Below are 17,747 nucleotides of genomic sequence, written 5' to 3' on the forward strand. Positions count from 1 at the left end.
AGTTCGCTTCTCACCCAAGGTGGGGACACTAGAGTTGCAAGAGAGGGGTGCACAGTAATTACCAGTTAGTCACATAAATAAAGAGGCGGGCCACTTCTGAAACCTTCTAGTGGATTGACAATGATCAAAAACTCTGAACTACTGCAACCTATAAGCTTCTTCTGTGTGCTACATCGGAGTCAGTATTTTGTAAATCAAAACTCTCACAAGGAAGCAGTCACAATTATGTACCCTAGCACTCCAAGGACAACATTCCTTCACCTGTAGCACACTTCCGAATAAAGCCCAGAGCCCCTTTTCATAAAGAATCAGAACAGCCCCAAGTTTGTCCCTTCAAGTCCCAGAAGCTGTGGCCACTTACCCAGGTCATTCATTCTGTTAATTTCTTCTGGGGGAGTGATGACCTCTGAACTCTGACCTTGCCCTTCCACAATTCTCAGCTCTTCTAGTGACAGTCCAGAACGAGTCATGGCAACTGAAGAAAAGTCACTCTGAGGAACACAAGACAGGGGCTGCAGATGAGAGCCCTGCAGCTTCCAATTTGCCCCCTGTACCTTTTAACCCACCCGAACTGATCTGTATCTAGAACAAGACATTGTTCCCCTCCCTTCACAAACCTCTCCAACCCAATTAATGTTTCTTACCTTATTAAAGTATTCATCATCAAAAGAAATTTTAGCTGTGCCAGATTGCCGAATGCCAGATCCATAATCTGGGGCTTCTTCATCAGCTAGAAAGGCAAAGAAAATATAATATTGGAAACAAATTCCAATGGCAAGAATGACTCGATGGGATACTAGTCTCCCAAGTGGTGGATACCCCATCACTTGGGTCATTTACACTGGAACAAGTTGCTAGATAAAATACAGTAAAGAACTACCTAGCACTGGCTTTTGGGAAGGGAATGGAGAAAACCAGCAAAACAGGTTAGTGATACCCAGAAGATTCAAAGTTAATATGCTGGAGTTTGAGAATTCCTGGGTTAAAAATGTATTTCCATATTTACTGTTTAATTGCTTGGTTTCTAAATAGGTTACATCCAAAATGAATGGGCAAAAGTGTACAACATGATGAGTGAAAAGACCAACAATCAGAGATGAGAATGTCTTAGATTTTTCCAACTGGAAACATGTGAAACATTAAAAATAACCCTAATCAGGAAGGATCCATGGCTTGATTAGCAGAGAACAGGTTTTCAATTCCTGTCCCCACACTAGTTCCAATGCAACCACTGACCTTGTCACACCTCAAGATCCTTATCTATAGGGGATTCTTGCTACACAGTGAAGAATATATCAATAATGAAGGTAGTTTACAGCCATTTTAATTTCTTTACCTTATTCATCTAGATCGTCATGCCCAGTTCACTAGGGGTAATAGCTTTATAACCCTTTCGTGCCATGACACAAGATGTACATTAATGACAGTTTGGCCATGACAAAACACCCAATGCAATAAGAAGCTTTACAGAAAGGGATAAAAAGCAATCCAAGGCTTTTTACAGAGAGAGTTCAGTAATTATGAACATTGCCAGATTAGTCAGCACTCCCTCGGACTGGTCTTTCAAGAAACAACAAACGGCCAGGTTTACAGTCCTGAAAACTAAAATCCTCTACCCACAGAGTGAGCACCCACAATGGCACAGCTTCCATGTGCCATATTGATCCAGAGGGACTCTCAAAGCAAGAGACTACTTTGGTCTCTATGGCCCATTCAGCCCAGTCTCTGCCGAGACTGACAATAAGAGAGGAGGGGGTGCCCAGATAGGGCTGAGGTATTTTCTAATAGGACACACATACTTACAGAAGTGATCCCAAAATTAAGAATGCCATCTTGAAATATCACTTGGACTAAATAAAGCCATGACATATTTCAAAAAGATGTTGCAAAATCAATTTGTAATAGCCATGGTTTGCTCTTTCATATCATCCCTTTGACTATAAGTATTAAAGTGTCAATGCCAAGGAAAGCAAACCAGGCTAGAAGTAAAACTTGAATGTATTCAAATGTTTCATCTGCCATTTGAGCCTCGGCCAGAGTGAATTCCACAGCCTCAGTGTCTGAGACTTCATTACATGTTCCCATGGAGAATAAGACCTGTAGGGTTGCCTTCCAATACAAGAGACAATGGTTGGAAGTTAGCCATTGCTAGAAAGAGCAGATAAATTACAAGAAGTATCTGAGCTCTCACCAGGATGAATGGTGCATGATCAAATACCAGGGACAAACCTTGACTAGTTCATTTCAGTGTGGGAAAAAAGGACAAAATACCACCAACTGGTTGGCGGATCGAAGACCTAGTCCAAAGGAAATTTATTACCTCCTCCTCTCTTTCTCAAAATCAGCAAAGAGAAGGGTCATCTTAGCTAGATATTCCGCCCCTCCTCCCCTTTTAAATCAAGTTTTCCCTGAAAAGAAATAGGAATTTTTTGTCCTTACCCAATAGCCCCAACTAGTCAAACCAACACTGTCCCATGCAAAATTGAACAGGGTGCGGCTAGCATGTAGTTCTCTACAATACCTGCTATAAGGGTAAGGGAAACCACCCTAGAGGAGGGAGAAAAAAAAACCCTCAGCCACTATACAAAGACAGAGGTTAACTCTTTTCTTTGGATGCTGAGAGACACTGATCTAGCCTATGAGTAACTGAGGAATTAATGCTAACTCTACTCCTTCCCCAGTCCCTGGAGGTGCCTTTATCCACAGAGAAGAGAATATAATATAAAGATGCCAGAGCACTTTGTACGTGATTTATAAAGACAGGAAAGACTGAAAAGTCAGGGCGAATATATGGTACGTAATGAAGTAAAGGTTTCATGGGTGTTTATTTGGGACAAGCACATGAGACTCAAGACGTTAGAGCCACAAGCTAGTTCTGCGGGTCATCCAAAAATAGTGCCATTCAAGCCTTTATACTCTCACACGCAGTCACATGCACCATCACTTCTTATGTTTATGCCATACTGTAGAGGAAAGACATTTTTAGAAAAAGTGTTTTGAAATATCTATCGATATGACCTTTCCTCTCCCCCCTCCCCTGTCTCTACACCTCAGGTTGTCTTAGTTACCACATACAAATCTCACAGTGGTAAACAGTGAACATTTCAAAACCTCTAACAGAGAGGATACATTTTCTACACATCAATTGGTCAAATTCGCTAATCGGCCTTGGCCAAAAGCTTTATATCAGTGGAAAGAATACAACCCCGTCTTTCTAACGTGACAGAGTAAGTGTCCTGGGAGGCTTGCAAGTACCAGATCTTAAAGCTGGTCCAGAACCGAATGCAGCAAAAAAGCAAACCTTTTGAAGCCAGCGCCCCCACCCCATTTTATTTTATTTTATTTTATTTTTAAAATACAGCTGTTCAAAAGCCACCCAAAAGCTTGCACTGCAAGAGCAATCCCAGACTCTCTTACCTGCTATTGCTTGCACAGCCACACGCAGAAATCCTCGAACCTCCCCCTTCTCACTGACAACTGCCACTCTGTGGATAAGGGGCACTGGGTACAGTAGGTTGCTCAGGTATACGAATGCCCTGGTAATAGGGAGTGAAAAACAACATGAGACCACCACGTGTAGAGAGAACTTTGTATTTCATTGGCTGACAGGACACAAATGCCTTCATACAGCCTAGTGTCTGCAGTTCTGCTATAACACATTATCTTGTACTATGTACTGCTATTTTCACACTGCCCTTAAAGAGCTCCTGCAGTATTTTCAAGCTAAATTGTGTGAAAACACAGACACACTTTAAACCAGAGCTGGCTGGAGCCAACAGGTCTACATTAGTGAGTTATAAAGTATATAGAGGAGACATTTAAGATGTTGGTTATGAAAGATGACTTTTGATGCAATACAGTTGTAAACAGCATTGTTAGAAAGACGTTAAAAACTCAAGAGGCTCTACTGCATACAAAGCATCATTAGGAACCTTCCATCCTGTGATTGTAGTTTAAAGATAATTAGAGATGACAAATTAAAAGGAAAGTGACTGTTTAGCAATCTAACAAATGTTTAACTTGAATATATACAAGCATTTAAAACAGATTTTTGATTAAGCATTTTCTCTCCTCTATGCATATTTTATAATACACTATATATATATATATATATATATATATGAAGTAATTATCAAAATTCCCCAGTGAATTATAAACTATCTTTCAGGCTTCTAAAAAGAACAGTTACTGAGTATTGGGGGAGCTACAGTATTCTCTTCAGATAAGTAGCTTGGAATATATTAGATTTCCCACTCCCATATAACAAGCCACCTTGAAATTCTAAAGCAACAGTCCAAAACACTGCAGCTTACAACAGAGTGAATGCAGCATTTTGGGCCAGCACTGGAAGATATTACAATACTTATTAGAACTAAAAATTTTAACACCAAGTGGGGGAGGAGGGGTCTTATTTTGGATTAGTAGTTTGACCAATTTATTGTTCACAACTTTCAAATTATACTTTAAGCTAAGTATGCTTTATACTTTTGAGTTATATTAGAAAGCTCATTCATTTTTTCTTTTAAATGGCAGAACTTAAAATTGTAAAGGGATCTTAAAATGGCAAGTTTAAGTGTGGAAAGAGTACCCCCCCAATCAAAGTAAATATCTAAATGCAGAGAAGCCTAAAAGATCAGTCCATGGATAGCTCTCAACAAGGAAGGCAGGAGAAGGGGTTTTAATGAGTTGAGAAAGACAGTATTATGAGAGGTTTCAGAATTCAATGGATGAAGGCAGGGAGGGTACGTAATACTCCCAGCTACAATTTCCTTACACTTCGTTAACTAGAAATCTACATGACGACTGTTTCATTCAGATGGTTCTAGCTGAGCTGACAGTAAATTATACTACAGCACTGAACACGTGTTTAGCTGGATTTCCTTTCACATACACTCCGTTTTCCTCTTGGCCTTTATATCCAGTACAATCAAAAATAAAGCTTGTATCAATTATTATTCTGGGTGTACAGGGTAAGCAACATGGATCCCTGCTGCCTCTGACCAGTGCCCTCAAATGTACAGGGTGCTCACCAGACACAGGAAAACAGATGAAAAAAGAGAGGTGAACTCAGTGCCTTTTGCCCCATAGTCAAGAACCCAAGTTAGATAAAATAAGAGGCTATTCTTCCCTGGGCCTCACTTCCTCAACATAAGGGTGTTTTTGAAATGAGGAGGGGGTAGGCATTTGTCAATTACAAACTAAAGAGACTAAAAATAATTCTGCTAAAATAAAGCGATGACAAAATGCAGTACAGAAGAAAAGGATTAATAAAGCTGTAAGAGCAAAAAAAGAGACATGAAGAGAAATATATAACAAAAACAATCATAACTCAGCACATGAATAAATAAAATTAGGATCTACTTCCTTTTCAGTCTGCTCCAAAGTGAGGTAAACACTGATAAATAGGGCCCTACCAAATTCATGGTCTGTTTTGGTCAATTTCATGGTTTTAGGATTTTTTTAAATCACGAATTTCATGATTTCAGCTATTTAAATCTGAAATTTCAGTGTTGTAATTGTAGGGGTCCTGACCCAAAAAGGAATTGGGGAGGAGGGGGGTTTGCAAGGTTATTGTAGGGAGGGTGTGGTACTGCTAACCTTACCTCTGTGCTGCTACTGGTGGCGGTGCTGCCTTCAGAGCTGGGCAGCTGGAGAGCAGCAGCTGCTGGCCAGAAGTCCAGCTCTGAAGGCAGAGGGATTGCCACCCTTACTTCTGGGCTGCTGCCTGCAGAGATGGGCCCTCAGTCAGCAGCCACCACTCTCAGATCGCTCAGCTCTGAAGGCAGCAGCCCAGAAGTAAGGGTGGCATGGTATGGTACTGCCACCCGTACTTCTGCGCTGCCTGCAGAACTGGCTGCCCGGCCAACAGCTGCTGCTCTCTGGCCACCCAGTTCTGAAGGTATTGCTACCCTTACTTCTGCACTGCTGTGACCCCCCCCTAAAATAACCTTGCAACTCCCTTTTGGGTCAGGACCCCCAGTTTGAGAAACCTGGTCTTCCCTGTGAAATCTGTATAGTATAGGATAAAAGCACATGAAAGACCAGATTGGGGGGGGGGGGGGGAGGGGGAGGGAGAGAGAGACCAGATTTCACGGTCCGTGATGCATTTTCATGGCCATGAATTTGGTAGGGCCCTCCTAATAAAACAGGGCGAGGAGGGGTAAGTCAGAAAAAGAAATGGTTTACAAAATAATGTTGACTTTAAACCCAAAATTTTCAGGTAGTGCTAATTTGAAGGGAAAGAAGCCAAACAAAACACTAATGAACTCAAATCATTTACACTGGCTGGACCAGGGTAGGAGTTCAGGGAGGTATAATATCACCATCATTACCAATAATACATGAAGTTTAAAAAAGATTAAGTCCAGGGAAAGTAGACAGACACACCGCGTTCTCCTCATCTCTCCACCAGGCAGGAATCTAGCTAGCCTCATATCTGTGTGCATATACAATAAAAGACAGTCTCACAGGCAGTCTCTACAAAAGGCCTTCCCACTCCAAAGCTAGGGCTACCCGAACATTCTATCCCAAGATGGCAAATGAAAATATATTTACACACATGACCCAGGTTTTGAAGTTATGATCCAAAAGATAAGATATCAAATGCATTCAGTTTTAGAAGGTCAGCTGCAATTTGAGAGTCACCTTGATAAAATGATAAACCCAGAGGACAAAACACACACACACCCCTTTCGTCTTCCACTTCCTTCTATCCAGTTACCAGCTATAGGCAATTGTTTTAAATCAGGGAAAGAAATTTATGTATACAAAGAATCTTTTAGGGTTCCCATCTGGTGTAAGAAATGCTGGATCCTGTGTGGCTGAACAGCAATGGCACATTGGCTGCTGTGGCTGTACAGAGAAAAGCTGTCTTTATCCAGCAATACCGCCTTCCTCCACCTGTTACACCACAGGAGTATGCCAAGCTGGGAGTGGACAAAAGGTTAAGGTTATCTTTCACCTCTCCCTCACACACTGGAGAATTGTCCCACTCTCCCTCAATCATCCCCATCTTCAAGTATCCCCCTGCACTTTAGCCCAGCAGACTGAAAGAGGGGGAACTGTATTAGCAGAAAGATTGGTGAGGTAAAATGGCATATTCACAACAAAACTAGAAACGAAAATTTACAAACAGAAATTTTTACCAAACATAAAAACAACAGAACTCAGAATGATCATGGAATTTTTCTCTTTAAATATACACATCATCAATTCAGGATTTGAAGAAAATACATCATAACCCTCTTCCGCCTCCCTCAAAACAAACCAAATGTTTTGATATTTCACCCCATTAAATAGTCAGACTTAACATCCCAGCATGCCAGAAGAGACGGCTAAAGGGACCAGCTCTTTGAAAAAGAAAAGACTACAGTTCAGATAGAAGGCAAACAATGCACAGTATAAAATATTGTCGTTTGATTTTAAGAAGGGCTGGGTAATTGAATGACTAAACCTCAGTATTTTAACTCTCCCTTTCAGGACAAATTCATCACTGTTGAGGTCAGGAAGGAATGCTACTCTGTCCCACTGTGTCCCTTTTACACAGCAATGCACAGCTAATTAAGTGTACTATGGGGTTTTGTCTCAATCTGTATCACGCAATCACCATTGTGGGAGACAATATCTGCCTAAATGGTAGGCCAAGTTATTTGTCCGTATGCAAAGTTTACAGAACAGGACACATGCTGGAAAATACTAAGGAATGGAAATCAGTTGAACTCTGGTGGTGTCCAATCTCCAGCCATAGTCTAGTCAAAGAACAGCAGCAGGTTACTGCTGTTACAACCAGCATAAGATTATACAAACTGATAAAACTAAACCTATAGTTAAGGGGATAGCTTCAAATTCAATTGCAGTCAGAGGACAGATGGAAACTCATGAAAAACTATTAATTCAGTTTCATTAAAATCCTGTATGATCAAAAGTGGAGTTATATAATAGAGGGAATTTACAGGAGATCAGATTGACTTTTATACATCTAGAGATTCAGAGATCTGGATTCTTTTTATATGTGGATATAGGGTGTAAGTTACCTAACTGCAAAGCAGCACGAGTGTTCTTTTCATACACTGCATTTGCTCAGCCTGTATACAGTGCTTCCTGTGGAGTCTGGACGTTAGGACTGTGAAATGAAGATGAATAGTTCAACATTTTCCCAAGCACTCCACACACTGAATGAATATACACAATAGCATAATACACTCAGCATGCTGGCACTATTGTGAGAGCGTGGTTCCTGCTAGTGCAAGCAGTTACTGCACATACATGACAATTAAGAAAACTCCACACCAAAACTGACAAATCTGTGCATTAGATTAACCTGAAATAGTCGTGCTTTCAAATGTGACTTTCAGGTGTTGAGTGGTAGGATACAATATTTCTCAGGGAACAGGAATTTTCTGCTTCCTTGCATCTTTAAGAACTAAAGTTTTTATTCCTCAGGGTTTAAGGGGGGTTTAAGAACTTCTGAGCTCCAATCACAATTCCAATCACTTAAGAGCTCTCTCTATAGCCAAAGCAAGTCACTCAACAACCCTGTTCTCAATTTCCCCATCAGTAAAATCTGGCTAACCTGCCTACTGGATATTTCACAGAAATTATTTGTGAATACTTTTTGTGATCAAAACACAAGTATTATCCGTGTAACATGCTGTAAGTGGCTGTGTCTACACGAGAGTCTTTAAGACTCCCTAGAGCATACCTAGGCTATGAAAATAGTTGATGTTCTAAAAACATGTTTTTAAACTCCACATAGCATATAGAGTAGACAGGGTTTAACACATTTAAAACATGCAGAAAACTAGCTAACATGTTTTAAAGGTGTGAAACCCGGTCTACACAACATGGTATGTGGTATTTAAAAACTATGTTAAACAGTTAACGGAGATGTTTTTAAAATTCCAATTATTTCCCCTAGTCCAGACAGGAACCTTGGGATGAGCTATTTTTCAGACCTTCAACTTTCCTCCCATTCTATCCCAGTCACAAAGAGGATGTTAAATGAGTTTTCTAAAGGGGGATTTATTAGATTAGATGTTACAGTTTCCTTAATATTTGTTGGAATGCTCCTTTAGAGAAAAGAAGAGTCAGAGCAATACCACCGTAATCTCTGCAAATCAAGTACGGTGTCCAGGTAAACAACACCCTAATTACTACAAGCAAGGGAAAAGGAATTGGTTTTATGTATTGATGGGTAAAGCTTGTATTCTCAAGGGCTCCTTGGGCCCTTTAATGTGGAAGATTTGCATTATAATCTTAAAACTGACAGACTGCCTGAGTAGGTCTGATGAGTTCCATTTCTAGATATGGCTGGGCTTGATTAATGTTCTCCATTCTGAAAGGCAAAGCCTCTGCAGCCTATGTCAAGAGCTGGTCCCTTTTGGCTATTCTCACAGTAACCTCACCAACCTTCCCACTAAAATGAACCAAGGGGACCGGTCGTAAAACGGGTCGTGCCCATCATTGAAGAGGTCGGATCCCTCCTCTGTTCCAGCGTCGGAGCCAGTATCATCCACAAAGGCCTCATCATCAAAGTCTTCCATCTCATCCTGCTGCTCATCGGCCAGTTCGGTTATGTCGGAGTCAGCCGTGGAGAAAGTGGGGGAGGGCGTGCGGTCAGCAAGGCGCTCATTCACGCAGCCATGGAAAATGGGGGAGCTAGATATCAGTTAACGGAACACTTTGATTAACAAAGCAAGGGGAGAGAGGAATGCTTCATAACACAGATCATACTGCTGCAGTCAGCACAGAGCCCACCATAACAGCAAGCAAAAGCTTTAGACCATCTGGATTGGGATGAGATGGGAGGAAGGGGATTGCTGACATAGTTAGGGAAAGACGGAATCCTTGGACTGAGCAAAAAGCAAAGGAAACATGAAGACAAACAAGGCTAATCATGTATGGTTATTTACATTGTTCTTATTAGCTCACTTAGCGTATCTACAATCTGTATATCCACCATAAGGCACTTTAAAAATAAAGGAGTGGCTCAGCAATCAGACACTTAATGAATCTCGGTCTCCTCTCACTAGGTGTTTAAATCCTTCCAGAAAAAAGCAACAAAACTGCTTTAGTGTCACATCCACACAAAGCCCTCAAGCTCTGGACCAGTTTTCCCTTGGTATTTCCATAAGTCTTCAGTCTCTCTCACAGCAGTACTCCAACAACTTCAGACAACACTTAACTAGTTATTTCAATCCCTTCCTTTTAGAAATAAATCTTAAGTTTGATTAAGGGTGAATTCAAACACTTACCCTCTGAAAGGTTAAATCTGTATCAAGAAAGTTTTAGGCAGCATTTCCTGCTTCTTACCAGCATTTTGGTGATGCAAGACGATCAATAAGATCCAGAAGTTGGATCATCAATCCTGAGACCCCACATACATGGCTGATATGACTACACAGCCTAAAACTCTATTCAAAGTCACAGCTTTCTCCCCGCAATGAGTAGGTGAAGTGCCAGGAGATAGAATTGTCATCACGTACCTACCAACCAGTTTGAACCAATGGAATCGATCGTAGAAGGGGTCACTACCAGTCATTGTGCTCTCATTCTCATCCTGGGCATTGGACGCCATTTCTCCAGCCCTGTCATACATCTCCCGCATCAGCTCCAACCTCTGCCTACACAGCAAAAAGTCCCAAAAAAATTAATGTTGAGAGAAAGAAACTATAAGAATTTGCTTCTACCGTACGATGAATGAGGACATTAGTACAGAGATGCTGTGGTCATTTTTCTAAAAGAGCATGCATACCACAGGGACAGAATAAAGTATCGTCCTAAAACAGGCAAGGGGAAAGGGGGGTACAAAGAGGTAAGGGGCCAGTTCATCTCTACTGTACTAATGCTCTACCATAATGTTAGGGGTCACTGTGCTGTGGGAGATGCCATCTTTTGGAAGAAATGCAGAACACATGCCAGTCAAGGTCAATAAATTCCCATGGCTCTTTTCATAAGAGCAGGTTAAGCCCTGAGGCTCTGGTCAAATTTAAACTTCAGTCATTACATTCTGCCTCCCCAAATTCCTCCTGCAGTTTCATCTAGGCACATTCGTTGCTTTCTGCACTGAACCAATGTATCGTGTTGGTGTGCACTACTGAACAGCTGTCACATGCCACCCAAAAAAGTGGCTGCATTTCAGTACTTGGCAAAATGACCCCACTATAAACCACAAGCACACAGAGGATTATTTAAGGTTTATGTTTCAAAATCCTTGGATTACACTCTAGAAGTGCAAAAATAAATTGAAGAATCCGTAGTCATACAAACAAGTAGGAAACCTTGGCCTATCTTGTGCACATTGCACAAGAATGATGGAAACCACCACTTCAGACTTGAGATGGTTAAAATTTGGGAGGGTTTTCTAAGGGCAGATCTCCATTACTGAAGTTTTACTTTTTAATTCTGTTTATCAGTAGTAGGGTTATGTGAAGCAGAAGAGAAGGAATGAGTACCAGACAAGTGGAGGAAACATATATATTAAGGCAGTGAGATGAACTGGGACAAGTCTAGAGAGACCTTAATAAAAAAACCCTACTAATTTTGAACTAGACCCTACTTGAGTTTCTCCAGGGACCAGTAATGTGTTGCTCCATTCTTCACATCCTGGACTTCCACAGCCACTACTGTCCGAGGGAAAGGTCTGTTCCGAGTCTTCTCTGACTCATTGGGCAGCAGCTCAGGGGGCAGAGGGGAATAGAGAGTGTTGGTCAGCAGGACAAACTGAAACTGCACCTGAATGGAGAAAAACAAATATATTCATAGAAATCAGGCACAAGGGGGCTTCTATTTAACAAGTAGCAAGAACACTCCCAAAAAGCCTCATTAAAATGAGACTGGGACCCACCTAAACGAAAGAAGGAATCAACTTGATTTTTATCTCTGAGAGCAGCACCAATTTTTTAAGTTCAAAACATTTAAGGAACAGCCTGGTAGTCTAACAACAGCATATAATACTGCCATGTTGGGCATCTAGATCTAGCATTCACTTTTTGATAAAAATGAATGACCCAACATGAAGTTAGAGAGAAGATCCCTTTTCTTTTCCATCTTAACAAGGCTTTAAAGGATAACTGGAATGGGGACTGGGGAGACAATGTAGGGGAGATGAAATATACAAAAATGGATTGAAAGAAATACAAATTCAGTATGGAATCTGAATCATGGCAGTCAAGCCTCAAAGCACTTCACATACCAAAATAAAAACCACGAGGTATGGTGGGTTAAAGGCAAGAAAAATAAGTATAATACATCAAAGCAGGATCAGTATACAGACAACATCTAGGAGTTTGGTGGTCCGTACAATCTTACCTTCTTCTTTAATTCCACGCTGATTGCATTGGCCTCTTTCAGATAGACTGCATTGCCCCAGAGCTGGTCCCTTAATGAAGTGAACTGGTGAAACTTCCATTTCCTGAACGCCCACTGGGCCAGTTCATATTCATGCTGAGTCCAGGGCACTGAGGAAAGCAAGGAAATAGCTTAGTCAAATGTAATGGTTTTCCCTCCAACACACCCATTCAGAGGTTATTTACTTCTCTTCATTTTCTTGTAAAATACTAATGTTGTCACTGAAAAGAGAGCATGGAAAGGAGATAGGTTGTACTCATTGCTCAATGGGTAACTAGCTCTGATCTTCCACTTCAAGCACTGGAAGCTTAACCTATAAAGCAGGGGTCGGCAACCTATGGCACACGAGCCAATTGGACCCGGGAAGACAGCAGGGTGCCACTAAAAATCCTGCCCGGCCCGGCCTGCTCTTTTCTGCCCCCCAGCCCACCGCTCTCTCCTTGCAGGGCAGGCAAGCTTCCCCCTCCCCCCGCCTCTTCCACCAGCATGCTAGTTCCTGCCCCTCCTTCTCTCCCGCCCTGCGGCCGATCAGCTGACAGCCCTTGCTAGGAGCAGGAGAGGTAAAAGTGGAGCTGCAGCACACTCTCTGCTCCGGGGACCATAGGGAAGGAGGTGGAATCAGGGCATATCCCCTCCAGCCCCCTGCCGCGAGCTGCTCAGGGCAGGGGGCTGGGAGCACCCCCACGACCCCAGCCCACACACCCCAGCCCTCTGCCCTGACCCCTGCACCCGCCCCACACACCCTCAGCCCCGTGCCCTGACCCCTGAACCCCCCCCCACAACCCCAGCCCTGACTCCGGCACCCCCCACACATACTCAGCCCCCCCACGGCCTGACTCTTGCAACCCCCATATCCCCACTCCCACCAAACGGGAGCTCCTGCACACCCCCCACATTCCCACCTGCACCCCTCGCAGCAAATGGAAGCTGCCCAGGTAAGCGCTCCACACCCAAACCTCTGCCACAACCCTGAGCCCCCTCCCTCATTCCAGCTCCTGGCCAGACCCTGCACCCCAACCTGCTCCTTCACCCCCAGCCCTGTTCTCAGTGCACTCCCACCCTCAGCTCAGTGCAGAGAGAGAGGAAGAGAATGGGCTAGAACCAGGGAGAAGGTAGGTACCTACTCTATGTGGACAGGGCCGGGACTCCAGACCGGCAGCAGGCTGAGTGGGGCCGGCAGCCGGGACCCTGGCTGGCAGCAGCTGGTAGACAGAACCCCAGACCAACAGCGGGCTGAGCTGCTCAGCCCACTGCCGGTCTGGGGTCCCGGCCGCAGGCCCCGCTCAGCCTGCTGCCAGCCAAGGTGAACGGAACCCCAGGCCGGCAACGGGCTGAGCGGGCCGGCAGCGTAAGATCAGCATTTTAATTTAATTTTAAATGAAGCTTCTTAAACATTTTGAAAACCTTGTTTACATACGACAATAGTTCAGTTATATGATATATAGACAAAGAGAGAGACCTTCTAAAAAACGTTAACATTCATTACTGGCACACAAAACCTTAAATTAAAGTGAATAAATGAAGACTCGGCACACCACTTCTAAAAGGTTGCCGACCCCTGCTATAAAGCATTTGGAGTAGCTAGACCGAAACAAAAACTAAGCAAGCTCTGGTTACTTGATTTGTAGAAATCCAGAAGGCTAAAATGCTAATAAAAAGAGAAAGCAAATACCCAGGGAGAAGATGGTTAAGCTCTACATCTGTTGAATCACTCCTCCCTTCCTGGGTGTTCTGTAGCCCAGAGAGGAGTTAGCTGCATAAGATGCTCTCACTTACACTAGACCCAATCAGGAGTTTTTTCACAAGGCAAGTCTACACTACAGCGCTATACTACCACTGCAGCATGTCTGGCGAAGACGCGCTATGCCAATGGGAGAGCGCTCTCCCGTTGGCATAATTATTCCACCTCTGCAAGAGGCAGAAGCTATGTCAGTGGGAGAGCGTCTCTTGCCAACATAGCGCTGGTGTGGACAGTGTTTAGGTCGATGTAATTTACATCACTCAGGAAACGTCTTTTTCACACCCCTGAGCAACGTAAGTTAGATCGACTTTCACGGTAGTGTAGACCAGCCCACAGATTAGAGAATCCTAGCGCAAACTCACGAATAATCTCTGTTTAGGACATGAGAGCTCTGTGGACTGGCACCAGAATATGAAGCCCAAAGCTCATTCACATCCAATGGCTGCTGGATGGCTTAAATGAATTTGAGGGTCCTGGTCCAGTTCCTTTGTTCAATGCTCATTCAGAACCTGTTCTGTGGATACAGAATTTCAGTCTATATGGCTGTCGAATTTGCTCTTTAAGAGGCCATCACTTTTTCACAAGTTCCAAAGTTGGTTTTCCAATTTATGGCAAATATCTCTGTAGTACAACTTCCTTTGCACCAAAGATTTGGAAACAGCCAGAATTGTTTCCAGTCTCAAACTCACCTTCCTCCTCTTCCTCTTCCTCCTCTGTCATCTCAGCAGCTAGGGATCGCGTCTCAACCTGCTTCTGCAAGGCCTGCAGTTTACTCTCATAGTCCTGTGGGAAGACAGGAGATACCGTGTAGGAAAAAGACAGACATGAAAGTGAAGAGGAGACAGCCAGAGAGAGATAAACACTTCAGGAGTGACAGACACACAAGAGGAGAGGAGATATGCACAAATATTTCCATTTAACTCTCAAAGAGATCAGACTCCTCTGAAATAGAATTCAATAACATACTAGACATCTTTGGAACTTTTCCTTCTAGAAGAGTGGAAAGGAGAAGACGAGGGTGTCTGTAAGATATGCTGGTATGTCTGCCATGTGTTTTCCTTATTGTAAGACCCCCATACACACAATGGCCATAGACTGTGGAGGGCGTTTTTTTTTCCCCAGTGGGAAAGAACTCAAAACTGGAATGTCAAGAGGGCATCGGTAAATTTGTCGGTATAATTTACCTAGTTTTGAAAGTACTTCTGGTGACAGTGCACATTTTGCATAAAAAGTGTGCAGGGCCAATGGATCCATGCCCCACTATTCCATCCCTCACACACCATAAAAGTCATTAAAATGGAAAACTCACTGCTGATACAAACTAAATAGTGGAATAATGACCAAAGTAGGATTATAAAACATGGAAAAGCTGAAGATCAGTGCTTAGAAATTGAGGTTAAGTGCCTCAAAAATTAAAATGTTTGTGAAACAGTTTTATGCAGTTAACATTTCTGCACTGTTCTCTGTATTATTTAGTTAGGCTACATGGAGATGGACTGGAGAGATGGTGTATCTTCATTTAACCAAGACTGTGAAGAGTTAGATATTGCATTGAGTTTTGTCTTTTGGTGCAATGGAATTAATTTTATGCTTTAAATGAAGTTTATTCCTTTATCAAGTTCTCACCACCTAGGGTGTGAGTGCAACACACCATTATGTATATTTAATTTCACACAGGAAGAAAACAGTTTTATGTTTATACAGATAAGACTAACTGTGCCTAGGCCAAAGCAGGTTTGGTTCTGAGCATACTATGGTCCCACTGGTAAGGACGTGCAGGGGGTGAAAAATTTATCCCCATCATGTGAAGTGGAGGAATGGACCAGTGGTATTTTTCTGACTCTTAAGTGTTTGGAAAAGAATCAGACCCATCCTAGTAGAAAAACGTTTGGGATGTTGTATCTTGCAAAAGTAATTGCCTGGACAAAGTGAGATAAAGTGTCCTGTCACCCCAACCAAGTTCCTTCTCCCAGTGGGTGGAGAGGAGGACAGCACAGGAAAACAATTTCTCTTGGAGCTCCCCTATGAGCAGCGTTAGAAGTGAAAGTTAGTATATCCTGCTAATTTGCAGAGGACTCTGCAAAGGCTTACTCAAATAAACGAAAGAAAATACTGATATTCATGGAAACACAGAAAAAACAAACAATAAGACATATGGGCATTTACTCAAAGGTGCATCTCAGGCTCTAGATCAGACGCCAACTTGGGTACAGGAGAAGACTGAAGCTTAACAGAATATCATACACTTGTTTTTAAATATACTGACATCCTAAATGTCAATAAGAAAGTTACTAATTGTGAAAGGCTGAGTACCTGGGTGTGGAGATGCATGTGAGAGAAAGGGTTTGGACCAGAGAATTTCATCCTGCCTAAGAGGTAGGGAAGATGCTATGGGCCAGATTTTCAGGAGTACTCAGCACCTTGTAGCTCCCACTTTTGAATGTCTGTACGCTTACTTAGATGTCTAAATTGGTGTTTGCTGGATGCTCTTAAAACTGGCCCCTCTGTAAAACTACCTAAAACTCACTTTGGTAATAAAAGTTGCAAACCTCTCCAATTTAACATGGATCAGGAGACCTTTCCACCACAGAGCACCACGGCAGTGCTATAGTCCTAGTAGCCAGGGTGTTCTTTTGAAAGGATAAAATAAACATAGCACTAGACTGCTGGACAGAGTAAAAAGGGGAGAAAAGATCTGTGTTGGGATTGCAAAGTGAGAGGAAGAGGATTACTTGTGCTTAATACTCAAAGACAGTCTCATCTCTCGGAGGGAATTCTCATGTTTTAGATTGCCTCCCCTTATTTCATGGTTTGATTTGTTTTACCAGTGAGATGATGGGCTCTTTCAGTAGCGAGCCCTTGTAACATACAAGACCATGGAATCCCGTAGCTAGTTAATTCACCATGTGTCGAAAAGTCCCTACACTTGCCATTTCTATCCCCACTAAATGTCATTAAAACAATACTCTCTTGAGAAGTCAAGGAAATCTATGGACTCTAGCTTCTGGGTATTAACGGGCTTAGTTATGACTGAGTCGGGTGCTTTGGGGAATGCAAAAGAGATAAAACTGCCAAGAGCCTCTGTCAAACCATCTGATACTCCACAAGCAGGCATTTCTCTTTTCATAGAATATCAGGGTTGGAAGGGACCTCAGGAGGTCATCTAGTCCAACTCCCTGCTCAAAGCAGGACCAATCCCCAATTTTTGCCCCAGATCCCAAATGGCCCCTTCAAGGATTGAACTCACAACCCTGGGTTTAGCAGGCCAATGCTCAAACCACTGAGCTATCCCTTCCCATTTGTGGACACATTTATTTTCCTTGAACATACACAGTTCAGCCTTACTGTACTAGATTGTCTTATGACATGTGAGGGTTTGACACATACATACGCACCTTTCCCACTTGTAAGCGTGTATCCTTACTGGGGAAAATAGCTCCCCCCCCCCTTTTTTTTTTTTAAGAGAAGCTTTGAAGAGTGTTTACTTTAGAAACACGCAGTAATTACTACTTTCATTTCTAAACTGGTGTAGGTTTTGTAAAAGAGGAGGAAAGTGGTAAGAAATTGGGTGATTTATAGGAGCTTGGTCAAGACATCTGCAGCGTTAAACCTGGTCTGAATGGATAGTTCTGCTTTGGAACCAACAAGACATTCTTGG

At 42.7% G+C, this 17,747-nt stretch overlaps 1 protein-coding gene across 1 annotated transcript in view; it reads right to left on the bottom strand.

Moving 5' to 3' along the window:
• The window catches only part of KIF1B (kinesin family member 1B), a 147,900-nt gene that overhangs the window by 37,698 nt on the left and 92,455 nt on the right, over positions 1–17,747 (bottom strand). Inside the window, exons 21-28 of the mRNA XM_077837050.1 lie at positions 14,779–14,872; positions 12,310–12,458; positions 11,558–11,733; positions 10,485–10,622; positions 9,409–9,657; positions 3,418–3,536; positions 645–730; positions 362–491 (exon numbers count right to left, since the gene is read on the bottom strand). Of these exons, the coding sequence (XP_077693176.1) occupies positions 362–491; positions 645–730; positions 3,418–3,536; positions 9,409–9,657; positions 10,485–10,622; positions 11,558–11,733; positions 12,310–12,458; positions 14,779–14,872 (1,141 nt within the window). The remainder of the gene's footprint in view (positions 1–361; positions 492–644; positions 731–3,417; positions 3,537–9,408; positions 9,658–10,484; positions 10,623–11,557; positions 11,734–12,309; positions 12,459–14,778; positions 14,873–17,747) is intronic.

Source organism: Eretmochelys imbricata, chromosome 18 (genome assembly GCF_965152235.1).
Source record: "Eretmochelys imbricata isolate rEreImb1 chromosome 18, rEreImb1.hap1, whole genome shotgun sequence".
NCBI lineage: Eukaryota > Metazoa > Chordata > Testudines > Cheloniidae > Eretmochelys > Eretmochelys imbricata.